The sequence below is a fragment of the Erithacus rubecula genome, assembly GCF_903797595.1.
Source record: "Erithacus rubecula genome assembly, chromosome: 10".
NCBI lineage: Eukaryota > Metazoa > Chordata > Aves > Passeriformes > Muscicapidae > Erithacus > Erithacus rubecula.
Genome location: NC_136662.1, coordinates 7,413,646 through 7,434,342, shown reverse-complemented (window position 1 = coordinate 7,434,342; position 20,697 = coordinate 7,413,646). Strand labels below are relative to the sequence as shown.

The 20,697-nt window shown below is 35.5% G+C and overlaps 1 protein-coding gene across 2 annotated transcripts in view; it reads right to left on the bottom strand.

Annotated features, from left to right (window-relative positions):
• VAV3 (vav guanine nucleotide exchange factor 3) overlaps positions 1-20,697 on the bottom strand; it is a 149,566-nt gene that overhangs the window by 17,205 nt on the left and 111,664 nt on the right. For both annotated transcript variants that reach the window (XM_079313787.1, XM_079313786.1), the window contains exons 20-24: positions 10,296-10,432; positions 6,639-6,704; positions 3,159-3,193; positions 1,367-1,483; positions 622-709 (exon numbers count right to left, since the gene is read on the bottom strand). In XM_079313787.1, the coding sequence (XP_079169913.1) occupies positions 622-709; positions 1,367-1,483; positions 3,159-3,193; positions 6,639-6,704; positions 10,296-10,432 (443 nt within the window). The remainder of the gene's footprint in view (positions 1-621; positions 710-1,366; positions 1,484-3,158; positions 3,194-6,638; positions 6,705-10,295; positions 10,433-20,697) is intronic.

Genomic DNA, 20,697 nt, shown 5'->3' with positions numbered 1-20,697 from the left:
TCACTGGCTTGTAAGTATGAAATTAAGAGTGCAAAAACAGCTTGGTGCATTGTTCATCAAGAAATTTATGTTCTTCCTGTTCTAATGAGCACTTACAGATTATCATTTAATCTCTCCCTATTTCTAGGATGCTCTTGTTTTACAGAGTATCAGTGGTTAAACTAAAATAATTTCTAAGGCTTCCTGGTTTTAAAGCTTGTCCCTGCTCTTGTTTTGTATTATTCTTCATTTTTAGTTAGCATTTTCACATACTTGAGTATGCATGCAGGAAGGATGCTGCATCATTTTAATCCAATTGATTCCTAAAGACCAAGACTTCCAAAGACACCAAATTCTCCTTTCCAGCCTAACTCCACAGTGAGTTCAAATTCCTTCTCTCTTCCACTTCACTACAATGGACACAGTCCAGTCCTAACAATAAATACGTAGTTTTAAGCACATAAAATCATCACTTAGAGCTAAAACCATAAATATAAAAAATTATCCTATTAGCAGGAGTGGACACAATTCAGATCTTTCATTCTCATAGTTTTTTGGAATTTCACAAACCAAAGTAGCTTTCTCTAACAGAAACAGCTACAAAGAAAATCTAGCACTGTTAAAAAACTCATCAATGCTTACCATTAAATTTTTAAATTTTCTATTTTCTGCAATGTGGAAAAAGCCATCTCTTGTTAAAATCTTGATGTGTTTCACTTCGTTATTGTACCTGTGGGCAATGAATAACTTATGAATATAAATGTGGTTTTAATCAGACACAATCAATAACTACCTGAGGGCATGCCCCTAGAACACCACACACATAAATTCTTAAGACAAAATGTATATCTGTGCCAAAACATAGTTGACATCTAATCAACCAACTATATTTATTAAAGGACAGCTAAAGAAGTAATCTGCAGTCAGGAAAAAAAAGTCACAGCTAACTGCTTATTTTAACTGGGAATTCCCATGTAGTTCCTACTTTTATATTCATATTGATAAACGACATGCACCCAAAAAATGTATAAACCCACATTTTACTGAATACTCTGAGATGCAAAGGGCTTTGAGTTCCCACTAAGCCAATGAAACAGATCAGACTGTACTGCAAACAATGCTTACTCTTTTCCAACATATTCAACCATTATTTTTGTACCCCCAGTTTGCTACATCAGCATTATAAAACCATTGCTTCTTTCCTTCTATAAATCCTGGGTATTTTTTGATGGCAACTTCAGTTTTCCTATATTGACTCTCTTAAAGGCTGCATGCAATTATATAATGGAAACAGCAGTTCATTTTGTGCATTTATTTCAAATACTATCTAGAGAAAAATGAGAACAAGAAAACTTTCTTGAGTAGTTTTTATTCCACTTTCACTTACTTAATACTAATTGCATATTCTCCTGATTCTTTGGTCCTGTGCCGCACCAGGTAAGTGCTATTTACTCTGTTAATTAGTTCACTTTCTGCTTGCAATCTTTCCATTGCTCCTGCAAACCTGTAACAAGGAAAATAAAAATTGCCTGTTATTTTTTACAATGCTCCAGAGATCTATTAAATATGCAATAGAGAGAGAAAATTTTCTACATATCACAGGAACCAAAAATATATCCATTTCAACTTCCACTTCCAGATTTCTGAATGAAAAATAAAACATTAAACAGTTTCTAATTCTTAATTAGAAAAGTAATTGTATGCATGTTGAACACAGTATCTGCTAAGGAAAATGCTCCAGCCCAAGCATTAGCTGAATGACTACTGGCTTGAAAAGTTCATAAAACCAACTGAATCATTTGCTGCTAGTGAAACAATACAACAGAACCTTTGAATCTCCCTGAGTTCTAGGGAGATTTATTGTAACAGAATGGAGAATCATCCACCAGAGGTAGATCAGCTCAACAGAAGAGCTATATGAAAATTTGGTACTTACACAAGGAAGCATTTTATTTTATTTCATGATTATGCATAACCTCTAAAGGTTGAAGTGCAATGGGTATACCCAACTTCCAGAGGAAAAAAAAAACAATCAGCCAAAAACATCCAAATTTGAAAAAGCTGATGCTAAGTGTTGAAAGCTAAGACAAATAAATCACTGATTCTGCAGCCTGGCTGCATAAGCAGATCTGTGTCCTTGCTCTGCCCTGTGGTTTGCATAGGACATCATGAGAGGCTGTCAGCAGACACTCATTTGCAAAATCAGAGGTTAAACTGTTAATTGGGAAAGTGACCCAGCTTCCAGGGAAATTATGCTTATCTTACTATTTTACAAAGGCTGTCACCACCACAGACCACCACTATGTAAAATTTCACACCAATATATCATGACCAATTAGAAAGGAGGTTTAAGATTCATTTATTAAAAATCCAAAGAATATAAATACTAATTCCAGTAATATGCGATCTTCAAAAGAAAATTATAAATCGACCAAGTGTTAGAAATTAATTCAAAAGACCAATTTTAAATAATGAACATTTTACTTAGCTTATGAAAAATCAGTATTTTTTAGATGTGATCCTAATTTCACTTTTGGCAAGTTAAGAGGAAGTCAGAACTCCTGTCTAAATAACAAAGCATAAAACCAGTGAAAGAACACAAGTGATGCTTACTCTGCTCTCTCAGAATCACCATGTCTTTTCTGAGTTGTGGGAAAGGGTTCACACACTTCATAAACCCCAGAGCAGCAGTGGTTGCAGTTTTGATACACCACCTTTTTCACAAAGTCATCAAGGTTGGAGGAGACCTTCAAGATTCATCTAGTCCAACCATCAACCTTGCACCCCACCACAGACACCCCCTAAACCACTTGTATCTCTACAGCTTCAATGTTGGTGGAGTTTTTTAAGGAAATGCAGGATGCAAGATGTATTTAACTTTAATCCTTCCTTTATTCACTCAACATGCAAGATACATTTCCATGTTTCATATTATAATAATCTCTCATTGGTCTATTTCAGATGTCTGGGACTAAGGCTGTACAGCCACAGACTTGTAAGCAAAACATCAAAATCATTAAGCACTTTATTATATCAGAAATGCTTTCAGGCAACACATGGTTTTGCTTTCCCAAACCATTAGGCTGAAACCTAGAAAGGTTAAACCAATAGAATTTAGACAGTAGCAAACACAGCTGCTTTCTGTGACTGCTTCTTTCAGCAATTCTTGTAAGACTTACCACAGTTGTGAAGAATAGTCTACTGGCTTGGGAACCTAGGATACCAAAAGATACAGAGAATCAGGATCAAAATTCTTTTCTAAAAACCAGAAATTAGTTTGATTTAACTATCAGTATCCAGGTGATCTAATTTGTCTATAAATCTATTTTCTTTAAAGGAAGTTATAAAAAAAGGCAAGTATTCCAGATCATTCTGAAAGTAGTGCAGAATATTTTAAGCTCTTTTTTTCTGTGTTTTGGGAATTTTAACTTCACAGATTGGTTCAAAGCTTTTCTGACAGTGCCTGTATTCAAATTTCATACACAAAATAGCTCAATGCTCTGTATTGTAGAAAACAATCACTGCAATCAAGTCACAGTAATATATAAAATGAATTTCATGTATTCAGGACTGTGTGGCCTTATGAATGTCTACTTGAAAATATGGTCTGTAATCTTCAGAGAGACCTGAGGAGGCTCCACAACTTATATTGTATGACATCATTCATTCCTCTGGGACTTGGGTAACTGTTGCACTGTATCTTGCTAGGCATGTCATTTGATTCTGAAATTGAATTTAAAAATTAAGCAAACTGCAATCAACTGTCAAAATGGAGGTCATATGCACACAAACACATGCATAGATAATGTTTATCATGCACAAGATGCACAGTATAGCCATTCCTATGAAAATTAGCATTTCAACTTGATCATCTCCCATTAGTGTGTGATAACCCAGTATAACCCTACTCTTCTGAACAACTGTGTATGAAAATACACAGTGCAGAAAAATGGATTCTAGTGAAAGGTTAACATAAATCTCACACACTTATAACTTAAGGTCACATATTCTTAGGTAAGCAAACATGTTTTGTTTTTTTTTTAAGTAAAATCAATGAATGTTTTATTTTCTGGACTCTAATAGGGACGAAACTGCAGTAACATTCTTCTCACTATTTTTTATTCATGATATATGGGATGCCACCAAAAGAGACTTCCAAAAACATGCCAAGTCAGGAAAATATTATTATAAAGGCCTATAAACTTAAATTTATTGAAATTGCAATCAATTACAACTCCCACTATCTTGACCTCCAGGTATCAACCAAGTTCTCTATCAAGTCTCTAGACTTAACCTTGAAGCAAACTTAAGTGTGGAACACATTAAAGCTCTCTGTGATAAAACCAGGCTCATGTGTTTGGGTTGTGTAGCAACAAATCTAAACAGGTATTAACAGTCATTTAGTCTAGTTCTTGAGAGATAAAAAGTGCTACTCAGGCAGCTCTGCTTCTAATGGGGACACCTGGCAAAAAGTTAACAGATTATGAATCTCCTGACAAACAATTCCAAAGAGAAATGTTTTAGTGGATCAACCAAATTACACATTTCAAGCCCTCAATCTAATTACAATTTTTTTACATGTTGCAAGATATTCTGAAATATTTCAAATTTTTTGAGTAGTGCTAATAAACTGGAAAGGATAAAAGGATATAAAAATTCAAAGATGGCTTAAGTCCATCCTCCAGAGCAGTTAAATAATGGATGAGTAGTTGCTTTTGTAAATTTTGAATGGACAAATACATTCTTGTATCAAGTGTTGCTCAATGGCATAAAGAAGGATAAAATAAAATGTTTTTCCAGAGCTCTTGGCTCATACTTTGCTAGCTATCTAATGCCTCTACAGAAATTAGAAAAATGGAGGAAAGCCAGGAAGAAACAAATATTACTCATAAAGTGCATAAAATGTCTGCTGACATATACTACTTATTTTAAAGGGAAAAGATTGTTTATAGGTACATCTGTGAAAAGTCTGGAATATAGATATTCTGGAGCTCAGCAGTTTTTCATTCAATATTCATTCCTAAAGTCTTCTGATATATGGATTTTATGCTGTTTCTGGGCATTTTTATATCAGATGGTTGTAAAGACTGTAAGACTTAATAATAACAGTAAAAGTTATAGCATGTTTAAAACCCAATTGATGTTTCAGTATCTTTAACTGCATCATTTATCATAATAAGATGTTTATATTTCATCCTTCCAAGTTAACAGTGGTGAAGCATCAATTCATCTTTTTGTTCTGATCATGACACCAGCTGGTAACATTTCATGAATAATATTTATTCATTCTGTAAAACTGTGTTATTTTCAATACTCCTCTAAATAGTGTATTTTAAATTTAGCAGGAAGCTTTACCATTAGAAAGAGACCTCCACAACACCCCAGCAGCATCTTGCCTAACTTCAGATATTTCACTGCCAGCACTTTTAAAGTGATTCCTAAAAATGCTGCTACAGTTGCAGTCAATGACACCACACAATGACTGATGGAGTCACAGACAGTGACACCATGGAATGGGAAATCCACCCTTGAAAAACAAGCAAGGGGTGGGAAATACACAAATTTAACAATAACCAAAGGGTGGAGGGATGAATGTTAAATTCACAGAACAATTTCATCTCTATTTCAGATTTGATCTCTCACCCTATCTAACACAACCTCCACCTACAGTCTGTGTGTTCCTCTTCAAACAAAATCCTGGAAATATAGGGTATTAAAAGTGTCTAATTGTATTTTACCATAATTATACAATCTAGGATCTCATGTATGCTTGTTCTGGAGACTAAGGTGCCATAAGCCCCAAAGACACATCAAAATGCAGCTACCAACAGCTGGTTGCACCTATTTATAAAAGCCATTGAAGTGGCATATCTTGACTGCTGTAACAAGAGCAATTCTATGAATAAGTCAATTTGTTGAAAATCAGGTTAAAGTAAGTGAAAGTTGCCTTAAAGCAAAGTAAGGAATAGGATTCATTACTGGGTTTATGGGTTTTTATCAATTAACCTCAACAAAGGAAGCCAGAAATCTGATGCACAGTGCCACAGAGGGCAGAGCAGGAACAAGTGTATAGTGTATTAATGCATATCACATCTGTACATAAAACTCTTGACTCGATATTATAAAATTATTTTTGTTATTACTTTCACAAACTTTTCTAGATTGAGAAGAATTCTTGTGTGAAATACAGGTAAGAACCTAAAGAAAAAAGAAAATGTATCAAGCTGTCTGAATTCCAAGCTTTATATTAGTTTTACAATTTTTAAACCTTCTACTAAGGCTGTAATCCCTCTCTGTAACCCAAAGTGACTGGGGAATAGATTAGAGCCACAGCACTCTTACCTTCCTGCTGGGGAAGGAAGAAAGTGCACTTTCACATAAAATGTATTTGATCTACACTCTGGAAACTCTTCAGACAGTTCAATTTGTTAATATTCCCAGAAGTTAAATCTGCTTATCAAACTTCTTTCCTTGACATGTCCTAGTTACATCCAATAACCAAAAGTATTAGAACACTCTAAGCAATACTGAAATCACCATGAAAGCACCAAGGAACTAGAAACAGTATTATTTTTGTAAGGTAAGATTAATCTTGATGAACTAATGAACTAGGCAGTTTCTCTTTAAGGTGGCAAATAGACCTTAATAATTGTACTTACACATGGACTTGGTTTTACTGCATCACTTGGGAAGAATCCAAGCTCTCCTGTTGTTAGATTTCTTCCCTAAAAAAAAAAAAAAAAATATCATTCCATTTTTGAGATTAAATTTGGATTAGCAGCAAATAATAATACACACCCAGGGATTTAGGACAATTAATATATCCAAGAGTCTTTAAAATAAAATGCTGTTCTAATAAAGTGTTGCTCAATATTTCTGTGCGGGTTTTTTTGTTGGGGTTTTAATATAATGAAGTAATAATTGTAACTGATAGATCTGAAAGCTCTGAGAGATGAGAGGCAAGAAGGGAGTTCAGAGACTGGGATGTGATTCCCAGTCCTGTCAATGTCTGCCAGTATCTGATATCTTCATTAATGTTAATTATTTCCTTTAAAGTTACCTCAGCTGGCATTATACAGAGCTGCCACTCTGCACCCTTGCAGATGTCCAAAATGACCACACCACCATGCAGAGGTGGTTGCAGCCCCTAAAACCAACCTGCAGTGGGAATTCAGAGCTAGTGATCCAACAGCCAGTTCAGACACTCCATACAGCATTTCTGTAAGTGATGCACACCAATGGGAACCAGCTGAGCAGGGGAATACTAACAGAATTCAGGTTGACTCTCTGACTGTGATTTACTGACATGCTGTAGATGCATCCACACAACTGGGACACCAGGGGCAGAAATGCATCCAGCATAGCCTAAACTGAGCCTTTTCACAACACTGCTGCCCTCCCAAAGTAGCAGGACCACCAATTTACTCCAGCTTCTAAGTACCAAAAGTGACCTGACCATCACAAATCCATGCTTCAGCAACTCACACACAGTTCAACACCAACCAAGCTCTCCTGAAGAACACCTTAAAAATATCTTTTTATTCCTAGAAACATTTGGCTGTGAACACGTTTCAGAGTAGAACAGAGCACATACCTTACTTCCTGAACAGATTCATAAAATTAAGGCATCAAAATGTGTTAATTTAACTGATTGTTTAAAAGCACAAAAATACTTAACCTCCATTAAATGTAATATACTGACTGTAAATATAATATGCTCTCAGCATTTGGCAATGAGATTAAGCACAAGTACTTTACAGGCATTAAAATCTTGCAAATTACATTTCTTTTTTATTTTTGATGGCATACCTGCAACATAAAATTAAAAAGGGAAAAACCCTCATAAACATGCATGAAACTTATTCAGGGTTTCGGTTCATTTTGTATCTGTAACACTAAATGTGTAATTCAACCATAACACCACCACAGAAAGCAGAAGTCAGAAAATTCAATAGAGTGGAGCTGAATGTAAAAAAATAACAAGGGTTTATGAAAAAAAGAAAAACATTCTTTGATTGTGCTATCCTAAGCACAATAAGTGAGTGCATCATTCTCTATAGGAGATCACTATGCAATTTATCACACAAAGTATCTTAACCAAAAATACAGAGAAGTGCAGAGGAAGCAGAGGAGAGGGAAAAGCACAAAGGCAGTATTTAAGCTAAAAGTGTTTATATCAGTGATATTTTAAAAAATAATTATGTGCAAACAAGTGCCAATCTTACAGAATTGAACCTGTGTTCAATAAAGCTTCCTTACCCCCCTTCCCATTACCTGCCTGAATACAGGTTACCCTTTGTATCCATATATTCTATTTACTCCTGAAACACAAATCCCTCTCAAGTATAGACCTAATTTTAAGCAGAGCTCTGAAACAGTCTGCCATTCAAGTGATACTTATTTTCAATACTAATAATACCTGAATAGCAAGTGGGACCACACTCAATAAGTCCAAGCACTGAACAAAACATATTAATGTCTATCCAAATATGTGTGACCACACTTCAGCTACAGCTCAAGCAGTGCTTAGTAACTTGTATTATTCACTTGATGTGATTTAAAAATGAAAAAGTTTTACCTAAACCACAAATACTTATCTATTACAATCACATGAATTTCTAAATGGTCATCTCAGAAAACCATTGTAATATTAGTCTGGTGGGTCAGCTGTAAATTACCCTAAAAGGCCTCTTGAATGATTAAAGATTTTAATATAAATTGCACTTTGCTGGTTCTTCTTTAATATCATCATTTTTAAATGACTTGGAGAAATCTGTATTAAACAATCTGTGACAAGAGAGAAAAAAAAATCCTGAATGATGCTAATGGAGATGACAATTTCCATTAGGATTCAAATCTATTACTAAGGCTTCTAGGGAAAAGCCTCATACACTTTCTGGTTTCTGCTAGTTAAACACAATGAGATTCTAGCTAAATTCTTTAGCATGATAATCACAAACAACCTCTAAGACAATTTCCAGTAAATTGACTTGACAGATATGTATGAACATGGCAATGGAATCAGCCCCACGTGGCAGCAGTAATTTTGGCTTGTACTAATTGTATTAGTCAGATGATTACCTTCTAGCCAGTCCTAGGTCAAGAGCAGGTTTAAATGCTTCTCTAGACCTTGCAGAACCAAGTCCTACATACAAAACTACACAGGCCAAACTCTGGCATTTAAGTAGATTTATTTTCAGTGATGCAAAATACCCATGGTCTGCTATGTAATAGGCTGGGGGGTTTTGGAAGGGAGTTGGTTTGGAGGGTTTCTTGGGAGGGACTAGGGTGATTTGGTTACACCTATTTACATATTTTTTCAATAGATAAAGTAATTCTATTGTTTTATTTCATCCCTCCATTAAATGTTCAGGATGATACAGTGACATAGGAAGAGTTCACTGATCCAGCCCTGAAGAGTTTGGAGAAGATTGCATCCTAACTGTAGCCAGAAAAACAAAAGCCAAAACAAACAAGAAAAATTCATGAAATAGACCAGGCAGTTTTTATCTTATATTCATTACCTTATTATAGTTTTAAAAGAAAAAAATTAAAATCAGGAAGATCAACACAGGAACATAAATTCAAGAAGACAGTTATTTTGCACTTGTTCTATCAATCTCCTGATAGTTCTATTTAGCTCTATTTCCATGTATCCAATAATAAAAACAATTAAGAAAGCAATCAAGAAAAACCAGACACACTTTAATGCATTTACTATTAAAGTGAATGCAAGTCAGCATTTTCAACACCTTCATAGTTCTCATTTAAGAAGAAATTTTAGTAACAAAAGCAGTGATGTGAATCATGTGACAGCAAATTTTGCCATCAATAGAATATACTTTTCCATGTATATAAAACCTCCTATCCTTAACTGACTTGAGCCAGGATCAAATAGTTTAAGTGTGGTTCTGTTTTACAGAGCTACTTCTCTTCCCTATAAATTTAATATTCACTAACTGGGTTTTGTCAACATAGCTTTTACTTATGTTGTGTTAGCACTAAAATTCTAAAACTTCGCTTTTTGTGCCAAACACACCCCTTAAGTCTTATAATTTCACTAGCATTGCCACCAATGTCATGTTGTTGCAATTTATTCACAGGGACTTTCACTTTAAGGTTGCAAGAATGAAGATGGACACCATAAAGGCAATTTAAAAGCAAAATTAGTTTGTATTAGACATTTATTTGGGTAAACCACAAAGAATTTTGTTGCTGTTGTTGTTCAAAAAGAAAAAAGTTAGGACAGCAATACATCAATAAGAAGTTGATATCTGGACAAACAGAATATAGTCATTTGCTAAATGATACAGTACCTGCCAAAATAAGCTGTGTGCATCTCCTCTAATGAGTTCAATAGTGTCTCCAATCTGGATATGTAATGGGGGCCCATCTTGTGCTGCTGGCTGTGGGATTCCACTGTAGTTCCTAATGACTTGCATTTTTGGTAAACCTGGGGAAAAAAAAAAAAAAAATTAATTACACAAACAAACAGAAAAAAATCCCAAAAGCCAGAATCAATTTTTACTTAATGACAATCTGTAGAATCTGAAAACCATGAGAGCAATCAATGTCTTTAGCAGGTACATGACTAAGGCACTAGTACTTAGTACTATATCAGACACAACAAAATAGAAAATAATTACTTTGGAAAAATATTTCTATTCCCCTTTCTTCTTGGGGTAAAGTTGATTTCATGCCTATGGAGATTCTCCCCTGTGCATGTGCACCCCTGTCTTTACATGGGGTTCAAATATTAAGGCTATCTTTACAGTTCAAGGCAAAGATTTCAATGAATTAGTATTAAAAACACCAATATGCATAAACTCATCTGCTTTATAAAGGTTACTACCAAAAACCTACAACCAATGTGAACATGGCCAGGATAGTCAGGATCACAATTCTTCCAGGTTTCTCACAACACTTCCTTTAATTTAATTTTTGTGTTATGACAGTATTTCTGGGTGCATGTAGCAAAGCCTGGATCAATTGAAGGTTTCATTTTCAAGACAAGAACTCTGTATCCACTCTAGTCCTTCCACATCAGTACTGACTGCATCTGACAACTAAAGTTGGAGACTTTTTTTTTTTTTTAAGGGAGCAATTCTCTTCTGTCTACTTGTACAAACAACTAAAGCACTGCTTATAACTACAGTTCAAGAGTCCCCCACAGGCATGTATCAAATGGGGGCAGACCCTGTACCTTCAGTCAGAAGATAAAACTGTGGATACTGTAACCTCATGTTCTTATAACTTTAATGGCATTTTTTTAAAAAAACATTTTAAGCATTATGGACAGCTAGTATATTGCACTGAGAGCATGCTCTGATACTATAAGAATACTTGAAATCAAGTGAAGTACCACCCACTCCATAAAAAATATATTAAAGATTTAGAGGCTTTTAGAAAAGTATTTTTGGACTCTATTTACTGCCAAGGAAAACATTTTATCATAACAGAGCTATTTTTAATTACTCTCCCACTATATTAAATAAACCACTATAGAATAATTTTCCTGATTTTAACTAAACAGGGGATTTTCAAAATCGCTATCATTAAGTGAGTATATCAATTTCAAATCTTAACCAGGCAGTTTTCAGTTAAGTAAGAGTTTTGTAGGAATGTATATTAATAAATACAGGTAAGAGTGACAGGCTGCAAAGTCAAGGTCACTGGGCTGCCATATTTAACATGTTTCTTGCTGGAAGGTCATCATTAACATCATTCTAATAACAAAGGATCAGCAAGGCCATAAAAGACTTATTTCTGTTGCAAGATCACAACTGCAATCCAGGTGGCAACAAACACATATCCATGATCTCCTCTAAATTGTATGGAACATGAAAGAGATCACCTTCAATAATTATTACTCTCTGTATTAATGAATAAATACTAATTCTAAGTGCTGATGAAACATTAAGCAAAGTAATACCAGCTCTTATGTTACTCAACCCAAATGACACCTTAACTTTTATTGTTTCTGCAAGGTATCTGGCATACTTAAAATGAGCACCTAATTATTAGTAAGCCATTATTCCACTTAGGCAAATAGTAGACAATACTTGGTTTCTCAGCTGAAAGCTTTCATGCTTTCATATACTGATTCAGCACCAACAAATGCTCCATGGTACTGCATGGCAAACAGAGCAATGCTGCATTCAAGGGCCTCCTGAAAGCTGGCAACTTTGTCCTAATGCAAGGAAACCCCCCATCAGAAAGGAATTATACTTCTTCATATGTGATGAACAAACTGTAAGCAGATATTCCTTCTAGAGGCATACATGGAAGTAAAAAAAAAAATGCACAAAAAAATATTCACATTATAAAACCGTGTATTTGGTGATTTAGTTTAACACATTTTTAGTGATAAAACCCCACCCTTGGACTGAGCTCATCAGAACATGCTCAGGAAATAATAATGTAATTTTCAGTGAAAATCCTGGAGGTTTTTTAAGATACTATAGTGCTTAAGTTATTAATCATACACATGAATAAAAGTATTTTTTATTTCTATTCCACTGGTAACTATGATTATCAGCATCTCTGAAAACCAGGGCAGGATAACTATGGAAAAAAAGGAGAAATTGTGCTGTGTCAACTAGGAGAATTATTCCAAAGGTAACACAGAATTAATCCTGTTAAAACGTACCATGCCCAGAATATATATGCATAATTCAATAGGCTTGATTCTGTAGAATCCTATGGTAATTCTGATTATAAAATTACCTTGGCAGATACAGTGTTGGAAGATTTGATCTTAACACCTCTTGACATCACTAGAAATAATCCTATCATTTAAATAGGCTTTTAGGTTATGGCCTTAATGGAGTTTAACAAGCTTGCCCTAAAACAAGTCTGTTTGCTCCTATTATTCATTCTAGAATTCTATTCTCTGAGCATTCACAGTTGTGTTGGCTTTGGCTGGGGCAGTTTTCTTCAGAAAAGGCAGTATGTATGAGGCTGTGGTTTGAATTTGTACTGAAAACAGGGTTTGCTTGCACAATGTCAAGGCCTTTTCTTGTGCTACCCTGCCTACATCTGGCCCCAGCTGACAAAGGGATAAGCCATTCCATGAGACATCATGCTCAGGATATAAAGTGGGGTGAAGGAGGAGGAAGAAGGGATGTTTGGAGTGATGGCACTTGTCTCCCAAGTCACCATAAAAACAATGGAGTCCTGCTTTCCTGGGATGGCTGCACACCACACTGGCCAAGGAACATGGTGAATGAATTATCTCTTTTGCTCTACTTGTGGGTGCAGCTTTTGTTTTAGTGTTAAACTGTCCTTATCTCAACCCACGAGTTTTCTCACCTTTAGTGTTTTGTTCCTCACTGGGGTTAAACCACAACAAGAATCTTTTAGTTTTCAGTGTAATTTAGCTCATGGCCAAGTTACATCCATTTAGAAACAGGAGTCTGCATAGTTCTTTTCCTTCTCCAGTTAAAGGGAGCAATCATACCCCTATTAACCTTCATTGTGCTAGGCTAAACGAGCCAAGTTCTTTTAGCTTCCTCTCATAGGAGACCAATTCCTCTGAGGCAGTACACCAGCTGCTTTACAGAAGTTCAGACAGGCAAGATCTAGGATATTTTCCTTGTCTACCTTGACATTTCATTTTTAATTGGCACATGGATTCGTAACAAATATACTCATTAAGAATCCTGAGGACTCACTGTAATTCAATAATGCAGACAAGAAGAAGTGACATTCTACAGAAACCCGAAATGCTTCAGAGTATGATTATGGATTATTTGTGACAGAAACAACATAGAACCTATATGTACTAATGATTAAAATGTGAAATATGTTAAGCATTTAAAGACACTGCCACTGGAATGTACATAGCTGCAGTACCCACAATATCTGACAATTGCACAAAACTTGTGGAATCATATCTGGCACAAAAACATTACTCATTAACATGTTAAAAAGAGGGTAAAGTTCCAACACAGAGGATAAGATCACAACTTCATCCATGTATTATTATTAATGTTAAAAATCCCACTGGCTTCCATTAAGTCAGATTTCTACATGATTAAGTATTTATCAGGAAACTTTCTCATTTAAAGACACAAAAGAGCCTGGTAGTTTCCAACATTGAAATCAAAACCCAAACTTATCCAATAAACAGTTAAAATTTACTTCCCTTGAAAACTAGGAAAAAAGCCCAGATTCCTAGAAAAGTCTTCACAGCCAGGCTCTGGGTCACAGAACTAACATAAATTGATAATCTAAATTGCAGCTCATGAGAAAAACAGAAAGCATGAGAGAGTCAAGATTTATAAAGCACCAATTAGGTTACATTATAGAAAAAATAAAACTGTTCATAAACTGTACTATTCGAGTATTTCATCTGATAATTATGAGTCAAGGAAGGAGGCTACAATTTAGAAATAACAAAGTACATAGTAATTTAGAATATCCATTATATATGAAACAACAACAAAAAAGCAAACTACTTGTATTCCTTACAGCAGCTCTGCATTTCCAAACAATACTGAATGACCCTCAGAGTTTCATGCAGAGATTCAAAAATGTTATTTTTTGCTAACAACATGCATTATGCATGCCCTATTATGACCTCTATCTGTCAAAATTTATTCCAGCATCTGTTATTTCCAAGCAAAGCAAAACGTGGTTCACGCTTTGGGCAGGGATCACTCTAACATACAAAATAATGACACAGCATACAGGAGAGCAGGGTTCAAAGGTGGATTTGTGGATAAACTTTATACTATCAGAAAGACATGAAACACCTTTGTCTGCATTAAACATCCTAGTAATATGAAGAATTTCTTTTTCTCTATGAAAAATATAGCCTAGTCACCAAATATTTATAACCTGATTGAAAAAAAAGAAACCAAAAAACCCTAATGTAATGGAATACAGCCTCTTTACTTCATGAGGCTTTGAATCTGAAACAGAATTTTAGACTCTCTGACAAGGCCACATCCTGATGTTTCTAGAATCTCAATAACATTGTCTTTTGTATAGGAAATTACAAAGGCTCACTAATTCTGTTATTTCTCTCACCACAACAGCATTTTGGTTGTCTATTGGGAACCTCTGAACTTGCTTTGACCCTTTTTGGTTTGTATCTTTGCAGTTACAAACATAGGGAATGCAGCTCTGCTAAGAAACAAGCTGACATTTAGTGATTGATAAGCCTGGAAGGAATATTCCACCTGAAATCTCTGAGCAGGTACATCTCCATACATCTTCACATTCCAACCAGGAACTGAGGGTTCAGTAACTCTTGGCAGGGTCCCATGGGAACAGTGGCCCACAGTGTAATGGATAATTTTAACACCTGAGACTAAAGAGACACAGGCAAAGGGAACTCAAATTAAAAGAAAAAATTAGTGTTTACATCTTGGCAAGTAAAATTACACTCTGAAGGTTTCTTATAGTAAGAAAGAGTTTTGATAGAAAAACAGATGGGTCAATAAGGACAGCAGTGTGAAGAACAGGTGGAACTGTTATAACCATAATCTGAGCATCCATGACACAAAATCACCAGCTTTGACATGTTTTCTGGCAATATCATTTAGGTTCAACACTAATATTAATGCTAGCTAAAGGAAAGCTCTAATCTGGGCATGGGCTATATGGAAACAAAGTCCTTTGGCATTCTGTATATGTTCTTCCAATTAGCCCTGCTAGCTTCATGGTTTAAGATTGCTGTTCATAATAATTTTATTGCAGAAGAAAGAGTAAACTTCTTTCTTCTCTCTTGCATTAATCAGGAGAGCAGTTTCCCAACTCCTCATCTGTGTCTCCTATCTCCACAACCAGCAGAAGTCAATGGCTCTGTTACTGCCAAGGGAAAACTTGGTGAGGAGACAGGAGGAAAGAAACACTACTAATCACTTAAACCCACTTACATTCAATTTCTGAGATGGTCTAGTAATGTCTCAAAAGAGACCAGGTTGGGTGGGATTTCTTAACTTTTACCCAAGTACTTATAACACAAATTATAGAACTCACATACATGGAAGATGCCAGCACACTCTATTAAGAGCACCCTTCAGCGTGGCAGTGATTTAAATAATTACTATTGGACAAAATTAGCACTATTACTAGGTACACAGACATACCTCAAAGAACACATTTTAATTGAACTTTTAATTCTCCCAGTTTTCAGTCATTATTTTTGGATGTCATAATTAGAAGGTCTAATTTTAGATACTGCTTTTAAGCCTTACATTCATAAAATCATAGAATGGGCTGAGCTGGAAGAAACTTTAATGATCATCTCATTGTAACCTTCCTGCCACGGGCAGAGACTTTCCATTGGACTACACTGCTCAAAGCTCCATCCAACCTGGCCTTGAACACTTCCAGGGATGGGGCATCCACAGCTTCTCTGGGTAACCTGTGCCAGGGTCTCATCACCCTCACAGTAAGGAACTGCTTCCTAACCATGCCTCCACCTTCCAGCTTAAATCCAAGGTGACAGTGCCTGAGACTCAGGAATATTCCACTTGTCTTCTCTTTCACTGCTTTGCCTTGGTGTGCTGTTCAATTAAGTCTCACTACTGGTACATGATCAACACAACTCTGGAGTTTGCCCCTTGTCTTAATTTTGAAGCCAAAAAACTACACAAGGGTGATTATTAAAACATTTATCAACTACCATGAGCTTTAACTCAACTGTTAAGTTTCTGCTTACAGAAGTAAAGCAGCCCTTTCTTCCATAAACAGAAAGCTTGCAAGCACTGGAGCAAGATGGGGGGAGGATGGGGAGGCAAAATAATCTTCACTATGTCAAAATTCAGATGACAAATCTGTAGTGCAGTCCAAACACATCTGATAAACATTCACATTTCTCTTCCATCAAAATAGAAGATTTAAAGACTGTCATCCTCCACAACACATGCAATTATTGGGGGGAAAAAAAATTGTCACAGTCCTAACCATGCTTTTCTGTCACTGTCCTCTCTCTCTTCCAACAACTATTTCCTTTCTAAAAACTTAACTGAAAAAGGATCTGGGATTCCCTCAGTCCTTAACTACCTGTCAAATCTACAGTTTTCAAAGATTCAATTTTTCTACCATTTCTCCTTATTGCTGCATATGGAAACTGTATTCTTGGCAGATACCTCTGCAAAAATGGTCAACCATCAACCAAAATGAAGATGTGTGGGAGGGAAAAATCTGTCTGTTAACAGTCTGATCAACAACTTGTTATGGGAAACAGAAAAACACCACAACTCAGGAAGTCCTTGTGCTTCCCCAGGTTCTGTAGATCTGATCATTAGTAAAAAGCCCCTGATAAGTGGTTGTATCTCCATTTTCCAGTTAAGATCCACACAAAACTTGGAACTACATTGCAGATCATAGCAGGAGTCCATTGCAAGGAAAACAAACAAGACTAGAAATGTTATTAAATTTATTCAAGGCTGCATTTTTCAAACTGTATGAGTTCTATTTCTACCCATTTATTTGCTTTTATATTACAGTAGTTTTGCTGCTTAAAGACCAGTGCATAGACAAATGGGCATCTTCCCCTGCTCTCAAAGTCAGTATGTGGCTTCACCCAAATGCTTTTGTCAGCAAAGGTTTTTTGAAATAACTGTGCTTAGTGACAATATCAGCAGCATTAATAAATTTATCAGCACAGGAATATAGACATTCATTTCTCCCTCTCAGTACGAGCTTTAAGTTTCCAGATTTTCCAAGGCTTAGTGCTCCAATAAACACAGCATTTATTTTGATCAAAAGTAAAAAAATAAGCCAAGAAAATCCAAAATTCAAACTAAGTTTCAGAATTTACTTATTTTTAATTTAGAAAAATAACTCCAACAGAAAGCATTTTCTCACTTCACTCTCAGGCAGGGACAATTGGCACATTGTGATACTCATTTTAAGGAGCCTGGAAGCTCATCTCTTTCCAAGAAAAAAACAATTACTGGCACTACAAAAGCACTTCTGAAGAGCCATGTTTTTAAAGTTCAGAGGAGTTAAGTCACAAGGGCTGTCTTTTGGGAAAGGAACGACTCTAATCTTATTTAGATGGCCAATGATCATTTGTCTCTCACACCCTTATGGGTGGTTCTGCTCATAACTCTCACAGATTCACTCCTGAGGTTTAATCTACTTTTGTGCCTCAAAACAGAAGGAAAAGAAACTGTAAAGATTTTGGGAAGTTAGGCAACATAATGTTACAACACCAAAGAAATACAAAAGTTAGCCAAGTACACTGCTGAAACAATCTACAAATGCCAACCCAACCCCATCTGCAGAGCAAGCATTTTCATAAGCTGTATTTGCATCTTTCAGTCTTCCCCCACAATACATGCATTTGTCTTTGTAGATCCATATTAATTCAGAAAACCTGAACATACCCTAGGTTAAGAACTTCAGATTGCAAATGCAAGAAAGTATGTCTAAAACAACAGAAATTTCTTGTGCAATTCCAAAATTATGTCTTAGTTTTTATACCCAAACCCAGGTAATTTCTCAAAAGAGGAAGAGGACTCTCCATGACTGAACTGAAAGAAAGCAGAGAGCTAAGAAAGTCCCTGACTTCCTAATGGTCACTGCCACATAATTTTTGTGATTCATTAAGAGTGAAAACTATTTTTCCTTCACTGACAGACCTTGGTTCCTCTTCACAGCAGGTTTTCCTCCAAACAATTCTTAAGAACAAGCTCTTGTTGTTTTGTAGAATTTTAACTTCAAATGGTTTTTCAGGGAACTACTCCTTACTTGGAGTGACACAGGCAGCTATCCTTGTGAGATTTAGGGATTTTGGAATTGCCTGGACTGAAAAGTCTCAGCACTTTGAACAAGCGTTACAAACAGCTGAGAACTAAATGTTTCATGGGAATAAACAACAAAGAATAATCAGGTTCAAAAACACAGTTTTCATTTGTTTTGACAAAGCAATGAAATCTCATCCTTTTAATGTAGTCTAGGAGGTGCATTAGGGATATAAGCTTAAAAATCATTTTCCCTCAAAAGTAACAAGCTTCATTTTTTTTTTTTTTTTTAATTAAGCAAAATGGAGTTTTGGCATATGAATTAAAAAGTGTGGTACTTGTGGTGCTGCTTTTTATAAAAGCACATGGTATGAAGATTAACCAGTGTTAATTATCACATCTTTTAATGTGATGCCATAGACAGGCATGGCATTCTAATTCATGTATTTGTTCAAACATGCACCTGCCCTGAGGGGCCAACAACTTGCACTGGGCAGATACTACAGATGAGCTCTGAAGGTGTGTCCAGACAGATTACGTGCAGCAGAAGGCTCTGAAAAACAGGGACAAATCTTGGAATACAGAAGTCCATTATTCCACAGAAGCAATTATTTGGAGCTGTACTTTAAATACTAACTTCCCCCTGCCCAGGGATAATTCTGCAGCAAGCAGTAAGAGAAAAAAGGCTTGAAAACAGGAATCTCACTTTGGAAACGGAATTTAGTACTGCAAAATGTCATGAATCTTGTACAGGACCTAGGAATTTTTACTAGTACTGAGAATTCACAGACTCAATTTTAAAAACAATATATAGTCTATGAAAATACATACCATGCCACCTAGAATCTTTAACAGGTATAGAATTTAAAAACACACACGGCTGAAAATGCACTAGCATTTTATTCATTGAGAACTGCAAAAATAAGAATTCAATTCTCTTTCACGCAATTTCTTTTGTGTTCAGCATTGACTAATAGCATCTGCCTCTCAGATGAAAGGCCTTAGTCTCCTATTTCTGCTACAAGAATTAAATTCTCTGGCAAGAGAAGCATTTTAAATTATTACATAATGGGAAGGTAAGTGCCTGATGCCTGGCAAAGCCGGCAGGTCCCAGCACATGACAAATAATTTTGCCTGCACACACCCTCTTCATAATGCTGTATAATCCTTCAGCTTTTCAAGTTAAACACTCTCATGATCTTACTCTTTGAGCAATTTTTCTTCTCCATGGCCTCTTCCCTGATTACAGCAGATACCTCTTTTACTTCTTAACTGACAGCACTCAGCACACGTCCAAAAAAAATTTCAGGCCTTATACACCTTCTTTGCATGCAAGCATCAGTAGACAAATGTTGCCAAGAATTATGGCATTATATAAAAGCAATGAAAAGACACTGTTGTCTTGGCTAAAACAAACCCGCTCTTAAAAATATGCCTGCTTATTTCTGGTCTGTACAGGCAAATAAATTGTTTTCTTTCAGAAAAAAAGAACAAAACTAGTTTTCACTACAAAGTATTTGTGCTATAAAAGAAAAAAAGTATGAATGTGTATTTCAATGTTAACACCACAATGCAGTTAAAATTGTTTATCCCTAACTAGTATATACTTGGGATTTGATTTTTATGCTGCACACTTTGTATATTTGAAGTATTGGCAATCTATGAAAACAAATTCTAGAAAATCCAAAATGCATCATATTTTGTGATGCCTCCAGCTTTCCCATGAATCTGTAGTATCCCTAGCATCATTCAGCAGATAGACCTAGACAAAAGCATTCAGATTACAATGAAAATATCCACTGAGTATAAAAATATATATCTTACATGCAAGTTTTTACTGTTTTCATTTATTTTTTTCTAGCACTATTTGAAAAATTTTATACTATTCTGATACAGTTTCTACATACTCCCTTCTATCAAAAAAAATTTTCTATTTTTAGTAAAAATTTTCAAAATTATTTACAAGTTTAAGTAGATTAATTTTCTATGTCTAAATATAAATAAGTTCTTAATT